General features: G+C 35.4%; 1 protein-coding gene across 5 annotated transcripts in view; it reads right to left on the bottom strand.

The window, feature by feature from the left end:
* Positions 1-329: 329 nt before the first annotated feature.
* METTL25 (methyltransferase like 25) overlaps positions 330-16,090 on the bottom strand; it is a 124,649-nt gene continuing 108,888 nt past the window's right edge. For 4 of the 5 annotated variants that reach the window (XM_063646527.1, XM_054443479.2, XM_054443478.2 and 1 more), the window contains 3 exons: positions 2,783-2,857; positions 2,145-2,216; positions 330-567 (listed from right to left, as the gene is read on the bottom strand). In XM_063646527.1, the coding sequence (XP_063502597.1) occupies positions 475-567; positions 2,145-2,216; positions 2,783-2,857 (240 nt within the window). In that variant the 3' untranslated portion in view covers positions 330-474. Of the gene's footprint in view, positions 568-2,144; positions 2,217-2,782; positions 4,711-16,090 lie in introns of those variants that run through there. The other variant, XR_010122647.1, reaches the window with a different exon arrangement.

Genomic DNA, 16,090 nt, shown 5'->3' with positions numbered 1-16,090 from the left:
TCTGACCTGGTTCCTGGGTATTTCTTCCCTTTAAGTGCAGATTTTTTCCCTCCTGGTAAAACAGAAAAACCCTTCTAAAATGTGGAAGAAATTGCAAATGATCTTCCGCACCAGCTACCTTTACCTCTTATCTATGTTTAATTCAATACATCAAAATGTGATTTGTAGCAAATGTAAGGGGTCTAAAATATTGAACAGGAATTAAGACGTAGATTACAATGTTCTACTGATGTACTAACTCAGGAATGTAGGTCAACTGTTTTATATTATTATGACAGGTTCTTATTTTATTAATGTATGCTTTGACAACGGAAAAATGGATTATAACCTTCTGTTGTTAGCCATTATTTTATTATTTAAAATATATAACAGTCATTTAAAAATTTTTGTATAACAGGACATACATGTTTAGAAAAGCAATCTCAGCAACAGGTCTCATAGAGAAATACATCTAATAATTTGCTTCAATGGAAATCACTGCTGCTTCTTCAGAGCAATAACAGCATAACATCTGGGAGATTTCACGGGATCAAACAACTTCACAAGAGTAGACCATGCAATATCTTCCTGCAAATTGATAAGTGATTTAGATATACAACCATTTCTTGAAGAAAAATATTAGAGATGAGTTGGATTATATATTGTAATATAAAAAATACATAAAAACAAAGCTGCTTCATAGAAAATTCTTATTCTTTGTTAAACAAAATTAACATTCACAATTACACCTTCAAAAAAATTTATGCTGAGGAAACAAGGATGTACATAGAGAGTGAATTACAAGTTTATTCTTTGCTACGGTTGTGAAAGACTGGAAGTGGCCAATCACAAATGAGTATTAGTTAAATAAATTATTTTATGACGAAATGTTCACTTTCTATAGTACATTTAATATGGTGGGAAATTCTGAATAAAATAAAACAAATTAGATGTAAAACTGCATTTATAATTTTATTCTAATTTTAATTAAAGTACAAATAATGTGCACTATATATATGTTATAACCATATATATTTGAGAGATTCCTTAAATATACTAAAAATCTAATAGTTGAAGCTATTAAATAAAAGGTAGGATTATGACTACTCTTAATTTTCTTTATTATATATCCTGTATTTTAAATTTTCTAACATAAATGTGCATTACTTTATAAGATATTAATTGAAATATTAAAAACATGTCTATAATTTCTATCATTTCATTACAACCTATTAATCTTTGTGCACATTGTTTTGCTTACCTCTCGTACATAGGTCAATGGAGATTGTTTTGAAAAGGGATGTGAGAATCTAGTAAAATAGGTACCGATTTTATCACCCACTAACTTAGGAACCAAAGCTTTCCAGTGATTTGAAGTTAGCTGGCAGCTTAGGAAAGTACACCATTATTTACATATTTAAAAATTGCTTTTCTCCATAAAAATACAAATTAGAACAAAGCAAACATTTTTAAATATCCATTTGTTTCAATTAGCATTTGTTCCAATTAGCAAAATAAGAAAGTAAAGCTCCCCATATGACAAAATAAAATTGTTAAAGAGTTTATAGCGGAAACATTCGGTGAGTCCATGAATGGGTTTAATTTAAACAGTTCACCAAACTTTATTTTGACCATAGCTCATAACAGAATCTGCAGAAAATATTTTCCTTAAAGACAACCCAAAAGACAGTATTTTTGTCATTTAACATAGATAAGTAAGATTGTGAAAAAACAGAAGGAATCTTCCTTGATCAGAAAGAAGTTTCTATTCTGCAGAATCCATACGGCCAACACTCCAAAAGTGAATTAAAAGACAAATTCTTACAAAATGAAATGTATATACAATATCTTTTATGTCTGGCCTTTATAAATTTCAGCTATACAATATTTCATATATAGTGGTTTATGTTCACTGCCTATGTATAGTAATTACCATACAATTAAAAGAACGTAAGCTTTATTATAGCAGCTTTGCTGAAAACATCTGTTGTACATATGTTTATATGTTTAAAAAGGGATGGAATGAACATTTAAACTGTGAAAATATAATGAGAAAAATTTTCTTACTAGTTTTATGTGAAAGACTCTTATCCTAGATATAAGTGGCTCTATATTACTGTATTTAATAAGATATTTGTTGTGTATTTTAAAATAACATAATTTACCTGCTCTTTCAGGTAACAAAGTCGATCCAGAAGAATCAAAGTCTCTATACAGGGAGCCAGAACAACTTTCAACTAAAATAAAAAAAAATTAGATAGGTAGGTTGGTGGTACTTAAAAAAAAAAAAGACTAGCTTATTTCCTTAAACTTATATTTAAGTAAATGTATCTACAGAAGTATATATAGTCTGAATCTCCAAAATCCGTGTACATTTTCAGAAAATGAATATTTCAGAGATCAAAAGGTTTTCTTTAATAATAGGAAAAGAATGTCCTTTAAGTGACTGTGAGGTAGACTCCAACAAGCAATCATATGTGATAGAAAGCTTTTAAAGGGGTACTAAGAATGAAATTCATTAAAAGGAATGCTTGTGAAATAACTGCATTGGGACCAATATGTGTTCAAAGGACTCTGAAACTTTTTGTGCATTTATAATACTTTTTAAAGAGAAATCTACCATGTGTTCTCTTTATTACATTACTGACACTTAATATAGTCCTGAAATAGGAAATGATCCAAAACAGTTTTTCTACAGTAAGAGAAAAACAACATAGATTGCTTAGCCCATAATAAAATTTAATAGGACCCTATTCAACTCTAGCAACATATCCAATTTAATATGCTTAACTCTGACATTTACCATATTAAAAGCTTCCAGCTCATTCATTCGAGGCTTATACTTCTCGTAGTAGTTCATTATAATTTTTTCTGGCAGCTTCAAGATAAAAAACAACAATAAATTTAACAATAGTTTAAAAATATTTTTCCTTGTCAAACATATCCTAAAGTAAAATAAACATGCCGTCAATTTAATACAACCTTAGGTGTCTGAAGAACTCACTCTAAGGATATTCATGAAGCAAGTCAAGATAACTCTAAATTACTTAAAATTTTTACACTGATACAGGTTATGCAGCACATCATAAATAAAACCACCAGTAACATCCCATTAATATTGTTTAATTTCAACAACTAATAAGGAAATATTTACTTTCATTTGTTATTATGCTTTGGGCACACAGGAGGAGCTCAAACATTTTTTGACTAAAATTAAATTTTACAACACTGTATCTAAAACAAGACATCTTTGAGCAAAATTCAAAGGCAAGAGGAACACAATGGCATATATTCATACTTAAGGTAGTTTCTTCTAACATGCACTTCACAAATCCATCAGAGAGAATTACTTTTATTTCTTTTTCTTTTTTTTCTAAAACAAATACCTATAGTATGTTGAACTCTTGTATTTAGCAGGCCACTCTCTAGTTCAATTGTGCTTTTGCTCCTGCTAGATGAGCTTTGTTACTGAGTCAATTGTATTTATTTCTAAACTTGCTATGCCAGTTACATTATTGTCATAATATACAGGTTGAGTATCCCTAATCCAAAATCTGAAATGCTCCAAAATCTGAAACTTTTTGAGTGCCAACATGACATTCAAAGGAAATGCTCATTGGAGCATTTCAGATTTTGGATTTTTCAGATTAGGGATGCTCAAATGGTAAGTATATAAGGTAAATATTTCAAAAAAAATCTGAAATCTGAAATACTTCTGGTCCCAAGCATTTCAGATAAGGAATACTCAAACTATCATATAAATAAGTATTATACAACAAATGAAATATGAAAGCAACAGGAAAAATTGATTCTGTATTTTTTTTAAAAAAGCAGCCCTCCCCTGGACAGAAAGGCCTGATAAAGCAGAGTCACCAAAAGAAATTGCTGTCAACTAAATGTGGTCAGAACAAATGAAAGGCTGGATAAAATGAGTAAAAATCTGAAAAGACTTGTACTCAGATTTATCTGCAAATGTTTAAATAAATTTATTATTTTTTCAAAGTCCACTTTTTTTTTTCACTATAGCACTAAATTTCTTCTGAATTTAAAAAACTATAAAGGGTAGTGGAAAGTAAGGCTCTGTCTCATTCAATTTCTTGTGAAGCCTTCCAGAAAAACTCTCCCACTTCGTACAGAACCCATGCAGATTACACACTCCCCATCCTTTTTAAAAGTTTGCCATTTTTTTGAATCAAATGAGTCCCTGCTGGAGCAAACTTTTGTAGAAGAATATATTGGACTAAATCCAGGCCTGAACTTCAAGGCAGCAAAAACTCTCATCTCACAAAATTGTGTGTGTTGAATTACAGCCTTTAGTTCTCTCCTTTACCATCTGAAGATCAGCAGTTGTAAGATAACTCAGAACTCACAATCTTTCCTATCTTGCTCCCTGAAAACATATTTCTTCAATATGATTTCTTGAGTACTCCATTTTCTTTTTTTCTGTTGTGCTAAATTGGGAAGCACCATGCTGGTCACCAGTTGTGTTTGTTTCAAACTAGAGATTGTTGATTTTGTTCCTCAGGATATGACACTTCAGAGAACTATGTTCTGTTGATTTTGTCTGAGATCTGTAACCGTGGGCACTTCCTCTTGGCATCTTTCTGCATCCCTCTTTTACCTTCATTGTACTTTGTAATATACATAGTTTAAGATTTCAAATTCCTTCTGATATTGTCAAAGAGAGTTTTGTTTCTCTTTCTCATTCTGTTTGTTGCTTTTGAGTGTATCCTGGAAAGAAAAGGTGAGAACACCTTTTTACTGTAAAATTAAAAAAAAAGTTTGTTGTTTTAAGAGATCTAAAACTGGATATTATAGACTATGCATTGTAAGTATGTTTGATGCAAAAAAGCCAAGGGAGAACTCCAAACAGTGAAACCATATGCAAACCTGTGTGTAAAAAAAACCAAAGCAAATCAAACTAAAAATGTCCTTGTTCTTACAAGCACATAAGAAGTATACAGCTGGCCTTCTCTAACTGCAGGTTCTGTACCTACAGACTTAATCATCTGCAGATCAGAAGTACCTGGAAAAAAAATAACAACGCAAAGGGACATTAGCAAGATGACTGACTACAGATGCCTGATGCCAGTTCCCCCATACAAGAAAGAGACAAGGCAATGAATATACAGATGAGATTTGATTGGAGTGTTGAACAGAGAGCACTGGAGTGCAGCAGGGAAGTGCAGATGCACCTGTGGTGATTAGAAGTCCAGGTGGGCAGCTTGGAGACACCTAGCCTCTGTAACTCCATCTTCTCTGATTGGATGAGATCTGCCCCAAAGCGGAAGAAACTTCCTGTTACAGGGAAAAAGTAAGCAGAAGAATGCTACCAGCCCCCATTGCTACCACAAACACTTACCATCCCTTCTACAAGAGAATGTCATAGTCCTCATAAGTGGTGAGCCCAGTTTGGAGAGCTTCCAGGAACACTCACAGCTGCATTGTCCCAGATTAGGAGAACAATGCGTGCACTCCCCACTCCCACCTAGCCTTGTATGCCAAGCTTCTACAGTGCAGAGCCATCTTAAGACCAGAGCAACATCAGGAGTGCACCCTGCTCTGAAAGTCAGTAACACTACCTCTATACCACTGAGGCTCTATCTTCATCCCACCAAGCCCATATGGGTGGCTGACTGCCACAACCTAAGCTGCACGGGGCCTGGGTCCAGGATTGGCTGTCACTCTGATCTTACACAGCAGAGAAACCAACTCACTTCCAGACACAAAAGCAGTCTGGCAATCTTGTCTAGTGTAAACCTACCCTTGAACTGGCAAAATTGCTGCGTGCCCTCTCCTGAGGGCGAGAGGCCATGAAGCCTCCAAACAACTGACATGCTCTGAGGCCAGGTGAAGTACACACCCACAACCAACAATGTACAAACAGCCCTGTGGTGCTGCACCCGCTGAGCTACCCAAAGGCCCAATGCACTCAATCAGGGTTTGAGAAAAACAGCCCTACAGGCTGCCCCTGGAGGGCGATCACCCAGGCTGACTGAGCAGCTGTGGGCCTATGACACAGGCCTGAGAAATAGCTCTGGGGACCATCCCCAGTATACAAGCCTCCAGGCCAGCCAAGTAGCTGTGTGCCTACATCCCAGGCTTGAGAAGCAACCCTCCCCTGGAGAGGGGACATGCCCTCTCTTCAGCTGAAGAGCCTTGCGCTCCTGTCCCAGGCCTTGAGAAACATCCCTGTGGGCAGCTCTTGGCAGCCACACCCCAGGCTGGCTGAGCAACTGTGTATATGTACTCTCAGCCAGAGTAACTCCCCATAACCCCAATGCCAGCTCCAAGCTGGCTGACCCATGATATGCAGGCATCCACCCCCAACCTGAGAAACAGCACAGTGAGGCCACCCCTAGCAAAGCTGCCCCACCACTGTCCACAAACTTTCTCAGCCTAGGCCACCGAGACACTCATGAATGCCACTAGCATGGACTGCATCTGAAGAATCTATGTGGACACTACACTACTGCATCCACCTAGGACCACAGCAAATGTACCCCACCCAACTAATATCCCAAAACTCATTCATATGAGTAAGCCTTTACTTATGAAACCTACTCCATAAAATTGGATGATGTGACTTTTCCACTGAGTGCATAGAAACCAATGTAGGGACACATCAAACATGAAAAAGCAAGGAAACATGATACCTCCGAAGGAACACAGTAATCCTCTAGTAGTGGAACCAAACTATAAGGAAAGACACAAAATGCCAGAGAAAATAATTCAAAAATAATAATCTTAAGAAAACTCAGTACAAATAGATAAGTCAATGAAATCCAGAATGAGAAATTAAAGAGATAGATATAAAAAAGAACCAAATTGAAATCCTACAGCTGAAGAATTCAAGGAATGAAATAAAAAATACAATTGAGAGCTTCAATAACAGAATAGACCAAGCAGAAGAATTTTTTTTCTAGACAGAGTCTCACTTTATCGCCCAGGCTGGAGTGCAGTGGCACGATCTCAGCTCACTGCAAGCTCTGCCTCCCAGGTTCAAGCCATTCTCCTGCCTCAGCCTCCCGAGTAGCTGGGACTACTGGTGCCCACTACCACGCTTGGCTAATTTTTTGTATTTTTAGTAGAGATGGGGTTTCACTGTGTTAGCCAGGATGGGCTCAATCTCCTGACCTCGTGATTTGCCCGCCTTGGCCTCCCAAAGTGCTGGGATTACAGGTGTGAGCCACTGCGCCCGGCCCAAGAATTTTTTTTCAAAATGAAAAAAACAAAAAAATGTTATTGATGAGTGCACATACAAATTAACCTAGACAACCACTAAGAGTTTCTCACACTTTCATGAACTCACAAAATTATTTCATCTTTATAGACATAAGTGAACAATTGGCTCTGCTACTTCTTAAAGATGTGAAAAACTTAAGTTTAAATATACAGTCTTAATTACACCAATGTCCCAATGTCCCAAGACAGACTGCAGGTAATGGAATCTCAACTGCGTCTCAAAGAACCAAAAACAAAAAACAAAACTCAATGCAATCTATAAGATTAATATATTTATAGGAAAAATTCATATTAAGTAAATTCTATCCCTTTCTCCATCTTATCTATTCTCTCTCTCAGTTATTGACAATTTTTTTACAGTGTAAGAGGGTAGGAAAATTTCTCATCAACTTTTTCAAAAATAAACTATTAAAAAGATACCCAAGAGACTTATGAATATAATACCATTGAAATTATTTACTGAGAACTAATGCTAGATCTGCTATTATTATGAAATCACTGAGAAAATACTTTGCATTTCTATAGTATTTTTAAATAAGTTCTCCAAACTGCTTCAGAATCTATAATGGTTTTCACAAGTAACATTTTATTGGAGTTACCATCATATGACATAGTTGGTATGGAAATGATTACATCTAATAGATGAAAAAGATTTAGACATAAAGAACAACGTGCCCTAATGTTACCACTAAGAGTTAGGATTAGAACTCTCACCCTATTCTTAATCCTGTTTAGTACCCTAAGTCCCTATATATTCTCTTTCACGGAATGCTACTAGTCACTGTGCTCATGTGTTCAAACAAGTTTGGGCAATGCTGTGTTAAACAAAGCCAACCATATTCCCAGAGGCTTTACCATGCATAATAAATATCCAGAAAAGATATAGAGAATAGGGCAGGTGCCATAAACTGAAAGCCCTGTAGGCACCAGGCAGGTAACAAAAATGAGGAGGCAGGGCTAGAGAATGTGGCCCAGTCTAGTGGGGCCCTGACCACACAGGAATGCAGTCTAATCTAGCCAAGTCTTTTCAGAGAAACTACAAATCTGAGCTTTAATTTCAAATTCCCAGGTTTATGCATGTTGCATCAATTTAAGAAAACACTGTAGTATGAAAAAAATATTTAGGCCAGATCAGGCTGGTCTCATTTAGGAAATGTGAAATACCATGAGTCACAATTTTATTTTCCCATAGGACCTTCATTCAAAGGATGTATTAGTTTCTTAGACCTCTGCAGAACAGTGTTGAAAATGTTCGCTTTGAAAGCAAGCATCTTGTCCTCCTAGACCACTATGATGGGAGCACCTCTAAACCCCAAGCATGAATTATTCAGGGTTTACTCAAATTGAAATAGAAATTAATACCCAGCTTTAACTCTTCATGCAGAAATGTTTCTCTTCTGACAAAACTAGCCCTTGCAAATCTACATTTCTCAACAATTATACTGGTAACTGAAGGTATTTTTACAATAAGCCTCACAATTGAATTGTGAAAAATAACACCATAATTGATTAGATATGAAAAAGACCCTTCAACTTTCTGAAACAATTTTAAATACATAAGTGGTTTGAAGGCATTTACAAGTTTAGAATCTGGGTTGAAACTAGTGACAGTTCCCAACACTATAAGACTTGCAATGTGACTTTTCTAAGGCAGAAAGGCTTTTCTTTTTCCTATTCTTTCCTGTTTTCCCTTTCAGTTCTGCCCTGTAAAAATTAGTTGAGAGAGCCTGCTGGTTGTTTACCGTAGTGCCTAGTATTGTGGTACGAACATAGTAGAAACAGCATAAAAGTGTTTAATCACATGGCAAATGATTTTCTCCTCCTAGTTTCTACGTGGTCCATACTCACTTCTTTTGACTGGTAAAATAGCTACCCTGATCCAGGGATCAAGTACTGAATGCATCATATTTCCAGAGCCATGAGAAAACAAATATACCTGTTATAGTCAAATGAGACTAACTCCTATTTTATTTTCATGGATGAAATAAAAACCTGGGTTCATTGGGAACCCTTGGAGGAACCTAAGAAATGTAACATTTGGAGTCACAATATAGAAATAAGAAATAATCATGAATTTCTTTCAAATAAAGTCTCAAATCAGATTTGATTTTTAAGTCCTATTTCTTTCTTCTCAGCAGCTTTGGTGGCCAAGATAGAAGTTCATTTCCTACATTGTCAGTGATTATTCTCTTTGATGGAGACAAGATTTGTGGAGTCTAAAGAGAACATACAATTCTGAAGTGTTCATGTTGGAGAGGGAACTCTGCAATGATCAGAAGGATTGAATCAGTTTTAGCATAAAAAATGAGAACTATATTAACAATGAGGCTGACTACACAGAGTTTTGAGCTAGAGACTCACTCTACCCAATACCATTGACATGTTGAAATGCTAGATGAAACTGACATAGAAAAATAATCCTGGAGTTTAAAATATGTCTGACATGGTAATATCTGGTCACTGTCTTCTACAGTGATGGGCATAAAACCTCAAAGAGCACCACTTTAATCCATGACATAAAGATTAACCTCAATAATGTAGATATCATCTTCTGCTTGCACTTGTCTTTCACCTGCACTCTGCAAAGCTCCAATTAGAAGGTGATATGGTTTGGCTGTGTCCCCACCCAAATCTCATCTTGAATTGCAGTCCCCACAAACCCCACGTGTCCTGGGAGGGACCTGGTGGGAGGTAATTGAATCATGGGGGCAGTTTCCCCCATGCTATTTTCATGATAGTAAGTTCTCATGAGATCTGATGGTTTTATAAGGGGCTCCCCTCTTTGCTCAGCTCTCATTCTTCTCCTTCCTATTGGGGTGTGAAGAAGGATGTGTTTGTTTCCCCTTCTGCAATGGATCTTAAGTTTCCTGAAGACTCCCCAGCCCTGAGGAACTGTGAGTCAATTAAACCTCTTTCCTTTATAAATTACCCAGTCTCGGGCAGTTCTTTATAGCAGTGGGAGAACAGTCTAATACAGAAGGTCTCTCAACAGAACCATATGCAGTTGCAGCATCTTGCAGATGATGTAGAAATACTTTATGTTAATGTTGACATCCAAAAAAGTGAGAAACACCAGGCAGAAATACAGATTTCCATAGACATCCCCTTAGTGATGGTGGTGATCTGTGGATTTTGTGCTGGGGACATGAGTTTGATTGTTATGTCAAAGGCAATTTGAAGATTGTGTCATGGTGCCATTCCCATGTGTTGTGTAAGAGTACAATGGGGTTGGTGGGTTTTGTCCTTGTTTGTAATGTTGTAATGTTGTAATCTGGGTTTCTGTTGTTGTAATCTGGGTTTCTGCTGGCTGAGTTGGAGAAGGTGAAGTAACTACTGGTTCATGACTCTGCATGGGTGATGGCATTGGAGGAGTGGAGGTTAGAGACTCCAGATGACATGGGAATACTCGTGTTCCTGGCTGGTTTAATCTCCAATGACAGGGTGATTTTCACATCACTGAACCATCCCCTGTGCACAACATAGCAACAATACAAGCCACTGTCAGTTTTGGTTGCACTTTCTATAGTTAAGAAGGCATTCTCTTTCAAAAGGTACGTAATTCCCCTTAACACATTTGCTTTTAAAAGGTGACATGGGATCTACTAATCCAGACAATTTCATCTGAGGATCCAAATATAGGGCACATCCTTCAGCCCCAGCACATAGATGACACCTTTCCATCATAGATGCAAGGTAGCATGACAGGCTAACCTACTGCTCTACTCACTTGTACCTAAAAAAACTACAGTATCTGCCACAAGTAGGATGAGGCTTAAGATGATCCCTTGAGGATGCATTATGGGGTGAGTTATTTAGGAAGTAGTTTTCCAGCTTCTTCTTCAGAGTGCCTCCTCATGCCTCCTTGTCCTTAGCTGACCCTTCCTCCAAAGGTCTTTGTAAATAAAGACAACTTTCTCCCAGAATTCCATTCTTTATCTCCTTGCTACATCTTTTCATAAGAATACTTAGAAGTATATTTGAAAATCAAATTTTTCTAGTTGGCCAATCTTTTTGGTAGATTTGACCAACTTACAAATTTAAACAGATTATAGGGAGATTATTAGTGGACTGGAACAGTATTTGTTTTCTGCTGGGTTATTTAAAAAAATTTAGCAAAGATCTAAATTTTAGTTCACACACTAGGCTAGAAAAATCATACAGACTTTGATAATGCTGGTGTAGGAAAGGACTTTGAGAAGAAAAAATTTCTGAACCAGAAGACAGGTCTTCTGAAATAATACAGACAGACAAAAACAAATGTATAAAAACGAAAGAAAAAAAAAAAAGCCTATAGGCTTTCTGGGACACCCTTAAGACCACCAAGCAAATATTTGCATTATGGGTATTCCAGAAGGAAAAGAGAAGGAAAAAGGTATAGAAAACATACTTAATTAAATAATAGTTGAAATCTTCCCAAGTCTTGGAAGATAAATGAACATCCATGTCCTGGAAGCTCAAAGGCCCCAAATAGATTAAACCCAAACAGGTCCTCTCCAAGGCATATTAAAGAAGTCAAGAACAAATAAAGAATTCTAAAATCACCAAGAGAAAAGCATCAAGTCACATATAAGGGAATCTCAATTAGACTAATAGTGGATTTTTTCAGCAGAAAGCTTATAGGCCAGGAAAGAATGGCATGATATATTCAAAACATTGAAAGATAAAACAAAAAAACTGCCAGCCATGATCTTTCATGATACCCAGAAAAGCCATCTTTCAGAAATGAAGATGAAATAAAATATTTCACAGATCACAGATAAGTAAAAACTAAGAGAATTCATCGCCCTTAGACTGTCCTTTAAAAGTACTCAAATGAGTCTTACATCTGGAAGTGAAAAAATAACAATCACCATTACCAAAGCATGAAAACTATAAAACTCACTGGTAAGGGTGATACACAAAAGAGAAAGGAATCAAACTTTATCACTGAAGAAAACCACCCAATCACAAAAATAAATAAGAGGTAAGCAAGACAAAAAAAAGATATAAAAAACAACCAGAAAACAATTTTAAAAATGCCAGAAGTAAGTATTCACCTGTCAATAATTACCCTGAATGTAAATGGACTACATTCTCCACTTTAAACATATAAACTGGAAGAATGGATTTTTTGTTTTTTTAAAGACCCAACTATATGCTGCCTGTAGGAAACTTACCTCACCTGTAAACACACTCATAGGCTTAAAGTGATGGGATTACAAAAAGATATTCTGGCCAGATGTGGTAGCCTACACCTGTTATCTCAGCACTTTGGGAGCCAAGATCACGCCATGGCTCTCCAGACTTTGAGACTGTCTCAAAAAAAAAAAAAAAAAAAAAAAGGTATTCTATGCTAACGGAAAAATTGAGCAGGATTAGATTGGGCAAAATAGAATTCAAGCCAATAGCTATAAAGAGAGAACTATATAATAATAAAGGGAATACTTTAGCAAGAGAATATAACAATTTTAAATACAGATGCACCTTATACTGGTGTACCTAGATATATAATGCAAATATTATTAGATCTAAAGAGACAGATGGACCCCAATACAGTAATAGTTGGGGACTTCACCTCACTGTCAGCATTGGACAGATCATCTAGACAGATAATCAACAAAAAAACCCCATTAGATTTAAACTGCAATTAGATCAAACTAACAGAACAGACATTTATAAAACATTTCACCCAGCAGCTGCAGAATACCCATTCTTTTCATCAGTACATGGAATACTCACCAGGATTAACCATATATTGGGACACAAAAAAGTCTCAAAAATTAAAAAAAAATCAAAATCATACCAAGTATCTTATTTGACCATAATGGAATACAACTAAACATCAATAACAAGAGGAAAATTCAAACCTATACATGGAAATTTAAAAACATGCTCCTGAATGACCAATGGGTGAAAAAAAGAAAAAACAAACTAAGAATGAAGTTAAAAAATTCCTTGAAACAATGGAAAACAGAAACATAACATACCAAAACCTATTGAACGCATCAAAAGTAGTATTAAGGGGTAAGTTTATAGCAATAAATAACTACATCAAAAATCTAGAAAGATTTCAAATAAAGAACCTAATCATACATCTCAAGTAATTAGAAAGGCAAGAACAAGCCAAATCCAAAATTAGTAGAAGGAAAAAAATTAAGATCAGAACAGAAATAAATGCAATTGAGAATTAAAAAGAGAACAAAACAAAAAATTGTTTTTTTGAAAAGATAAACAAAATCTACAATTAGTGAAACAAACTAAAAAAAAAAAAAAACAAGCAAGAAGAACCAAATAAAGGAGATCCAAAACAAAAATACAGACACCACAACAAATACCACAGAATATAAAGACTCATTAGAAACTACTATGAACAGCTATACACCAAAAAATTAGAAAATGCAGTGCAAATAGACAAGTTCCTAGACACACACAACTTACCAGGATTGAACCGGGAAGAAATAGAAAACCTGAATAGACCAATAACAAGTAACAAGTTTGAATTAGTGATTAAAAGTCTTCCAACAAAGAAAGTTCCAGGACCGATGGCTTCACAGATGAATTCTACTAAAAGTTTAAAAAAGAATGAATACCAATTCATATGAAACTATTGCAAAAAATTAAAGTGTAGGGAATTCTTACTAACTCATTATACGAGGCCGGCATAATGCTGATACCAAAAGCAGATAAGGACACAACAACAAAAACATAAAACTACAGGCCAATACTTCTGACAAACGTTAAACACAAAAATTATCAACAAAATACTAGCAAACTGAATCCAACAGAATATCAAAGATAACACACTATGATCAAGTGAGATATATCTCAGGAATGCATGGCTGGTTCAACATACACAAAGCAATAAATGTGACATCACATCAACAGAATGAAGGACAAAAACTGTAATATTATCTAAATAGATGTAGAAAAAGCATTTGATAAAATTCAACATCCCTTCATGATAAAAGCTTTCAACAACCTAGACATGGAAGAAACATACCTCAACATAATAAAGGCCATATATGACAATTCCATAGCTAACATCATACTGAAAGGGGGAAAACTGAAAGCTTTTCCTCTAAGAACTTTAAAAAGGCAAAGATGCCCAGTCTTACCACTCTCATGCAACACAGTACTGGAAGTTCTAATCAGAGCAATTAGGCAAGAGAAAGAAATAAAGGATATCCAAATTGGAAAGGAGAAAGTAAAATTCTCCCTGCTTCCAGATGACATGATCTTATATATAGAAAAACCTAAAGATTCTACCAAAAAAAGTCTTAGAACTAATAAACAAATTTAGTAAAACTGCAGAACATAAAATCAACATACAAAAATTATTGCATTTCTATACAAAATGAACTAGATTAAAAAATCAAGAAGTCAATTCCATTTACAATAGCTATAAAGGAAATAAAATATATACGAATAAATTTAACCAAGGAGGTAAAAGACCTCTACAAGGAAAACTACAAAACACTGAAGAAAGTGGATAGAAACAAATGGAGAAACATCCCATGCTCATGGATCCAAAGCATTAATAATATTAAAATGACCATACTACCCAAAGCAATGTACAGGTTCAATGCAATCCCTATCGAAATACCAATGACATTTTACGGAATTAGAAAAAAAAGTCTTAAAATTTGTATGGAGTTACAAAAGATCCAGAATAGCCAAAGCAATCTTGAACCAAAAGAACAAAGCTGGAAGCATCACACTACTAAACTTCAAAATATTCTACAAAGCTGTAGTAACCAAAACAACATGATACTGGCATAAAAACAGAAACACAGACAAATGCAATAGAACAGAGAACCCAGAAATAAATCCACGTGTCTGCAGTCAACTAATTTTTGATAAAGATGTCAAGAATATGCATTGGGGAAAGAATAATCACTTCCATAGATGTTGCTGGGAAAACTGAATATCCATATGCTGAGGAATTAAACTAGACACCTCACCTCTCATCCTATACAAAAACCAACTCAAAATGGATCCAAGACCTAAATATAAGACCCAAAACAACAAAACTACTAGGAGAAAACATAGGTGAAATGCTTCAGGATATTGCTCTGGGAAAATATTTTTGAGTAAGACCTCAAAAGCACACGCAACTAAAGCAAAAATAAGTAAAGAGGATTATATCAAACTAAAAAAGCTTCCGCAGAGCAAACAAAACAATCATCAGAGTGAACAAGACAATCTACAGACTAGGAGAAAATATTTGCAAACTCTTCATCCAACTGGGAATTAATATCCAGAATATATAAGGAACTCAAATATCTCAACAGCAAAACAAGAACAACAACAACAACAAACCCAAACATCCAAGGAAAAAATAGGCAAATAATCTGCACTGATATTTCTCAAAAGAAGACATACAAATGGCCAAAAAATATAGAAAAAAAATGCTCAACATCACTAATCATCAGAGAAATGCAAATCAGAACCACAATGAGGTATCATCTCACCCAGTTAGAATGCCTATTATGAAAAAAGATAAAAAATAACAAATGTTGGCAAGGATGCAGAGAAAAAGGAATTCCTATAGTCTCTTGGTGAGAATATAAACTAGCATAGCCACTATGGAGAAGAGGATAGAGGTTCCGGAAAGAACTATAAATGGAACTATCATATGATCCAGCAATTCCACTACTTGGCATTTACTCAAAGGAAAAGAAATCAATATATCAAAGAGCCATCTGCATCCCTATGTTTACTTCAGCACTATCTATAATAGCCAAGATATTGAATCAACCTAGGTGTCCATGAACAGATTAACAGGGACAAAGAAAATGTGGTATGTATAAACAATGAAATATGATTTGGCCATAAATAATAATGAAATCCTTCATTCCTGGCAACATGTGTGGAACTGTAGATCATT

This window comes from Pongo pygmaeus, chromosome 10 (genome assembly GCF_028885625.2).
Source record: "Pongo pygmaeus isolate AG05252 chromosome 10, NHGRI_mPonPyg2-v2.0_pri, whole genome shotgun sequence".
In the NCBI taxonomy this organism is placed as follows: Eukaryota; Metazoa; Chordata; class Mammalia; order Primates; family Hominidae; genus Pongo; species Pongo pygmaeus.
Note: the sequence above shows the minus strand (reverse complement) of the source record. Positions and strands in the feature narration are given on the sequence as shown.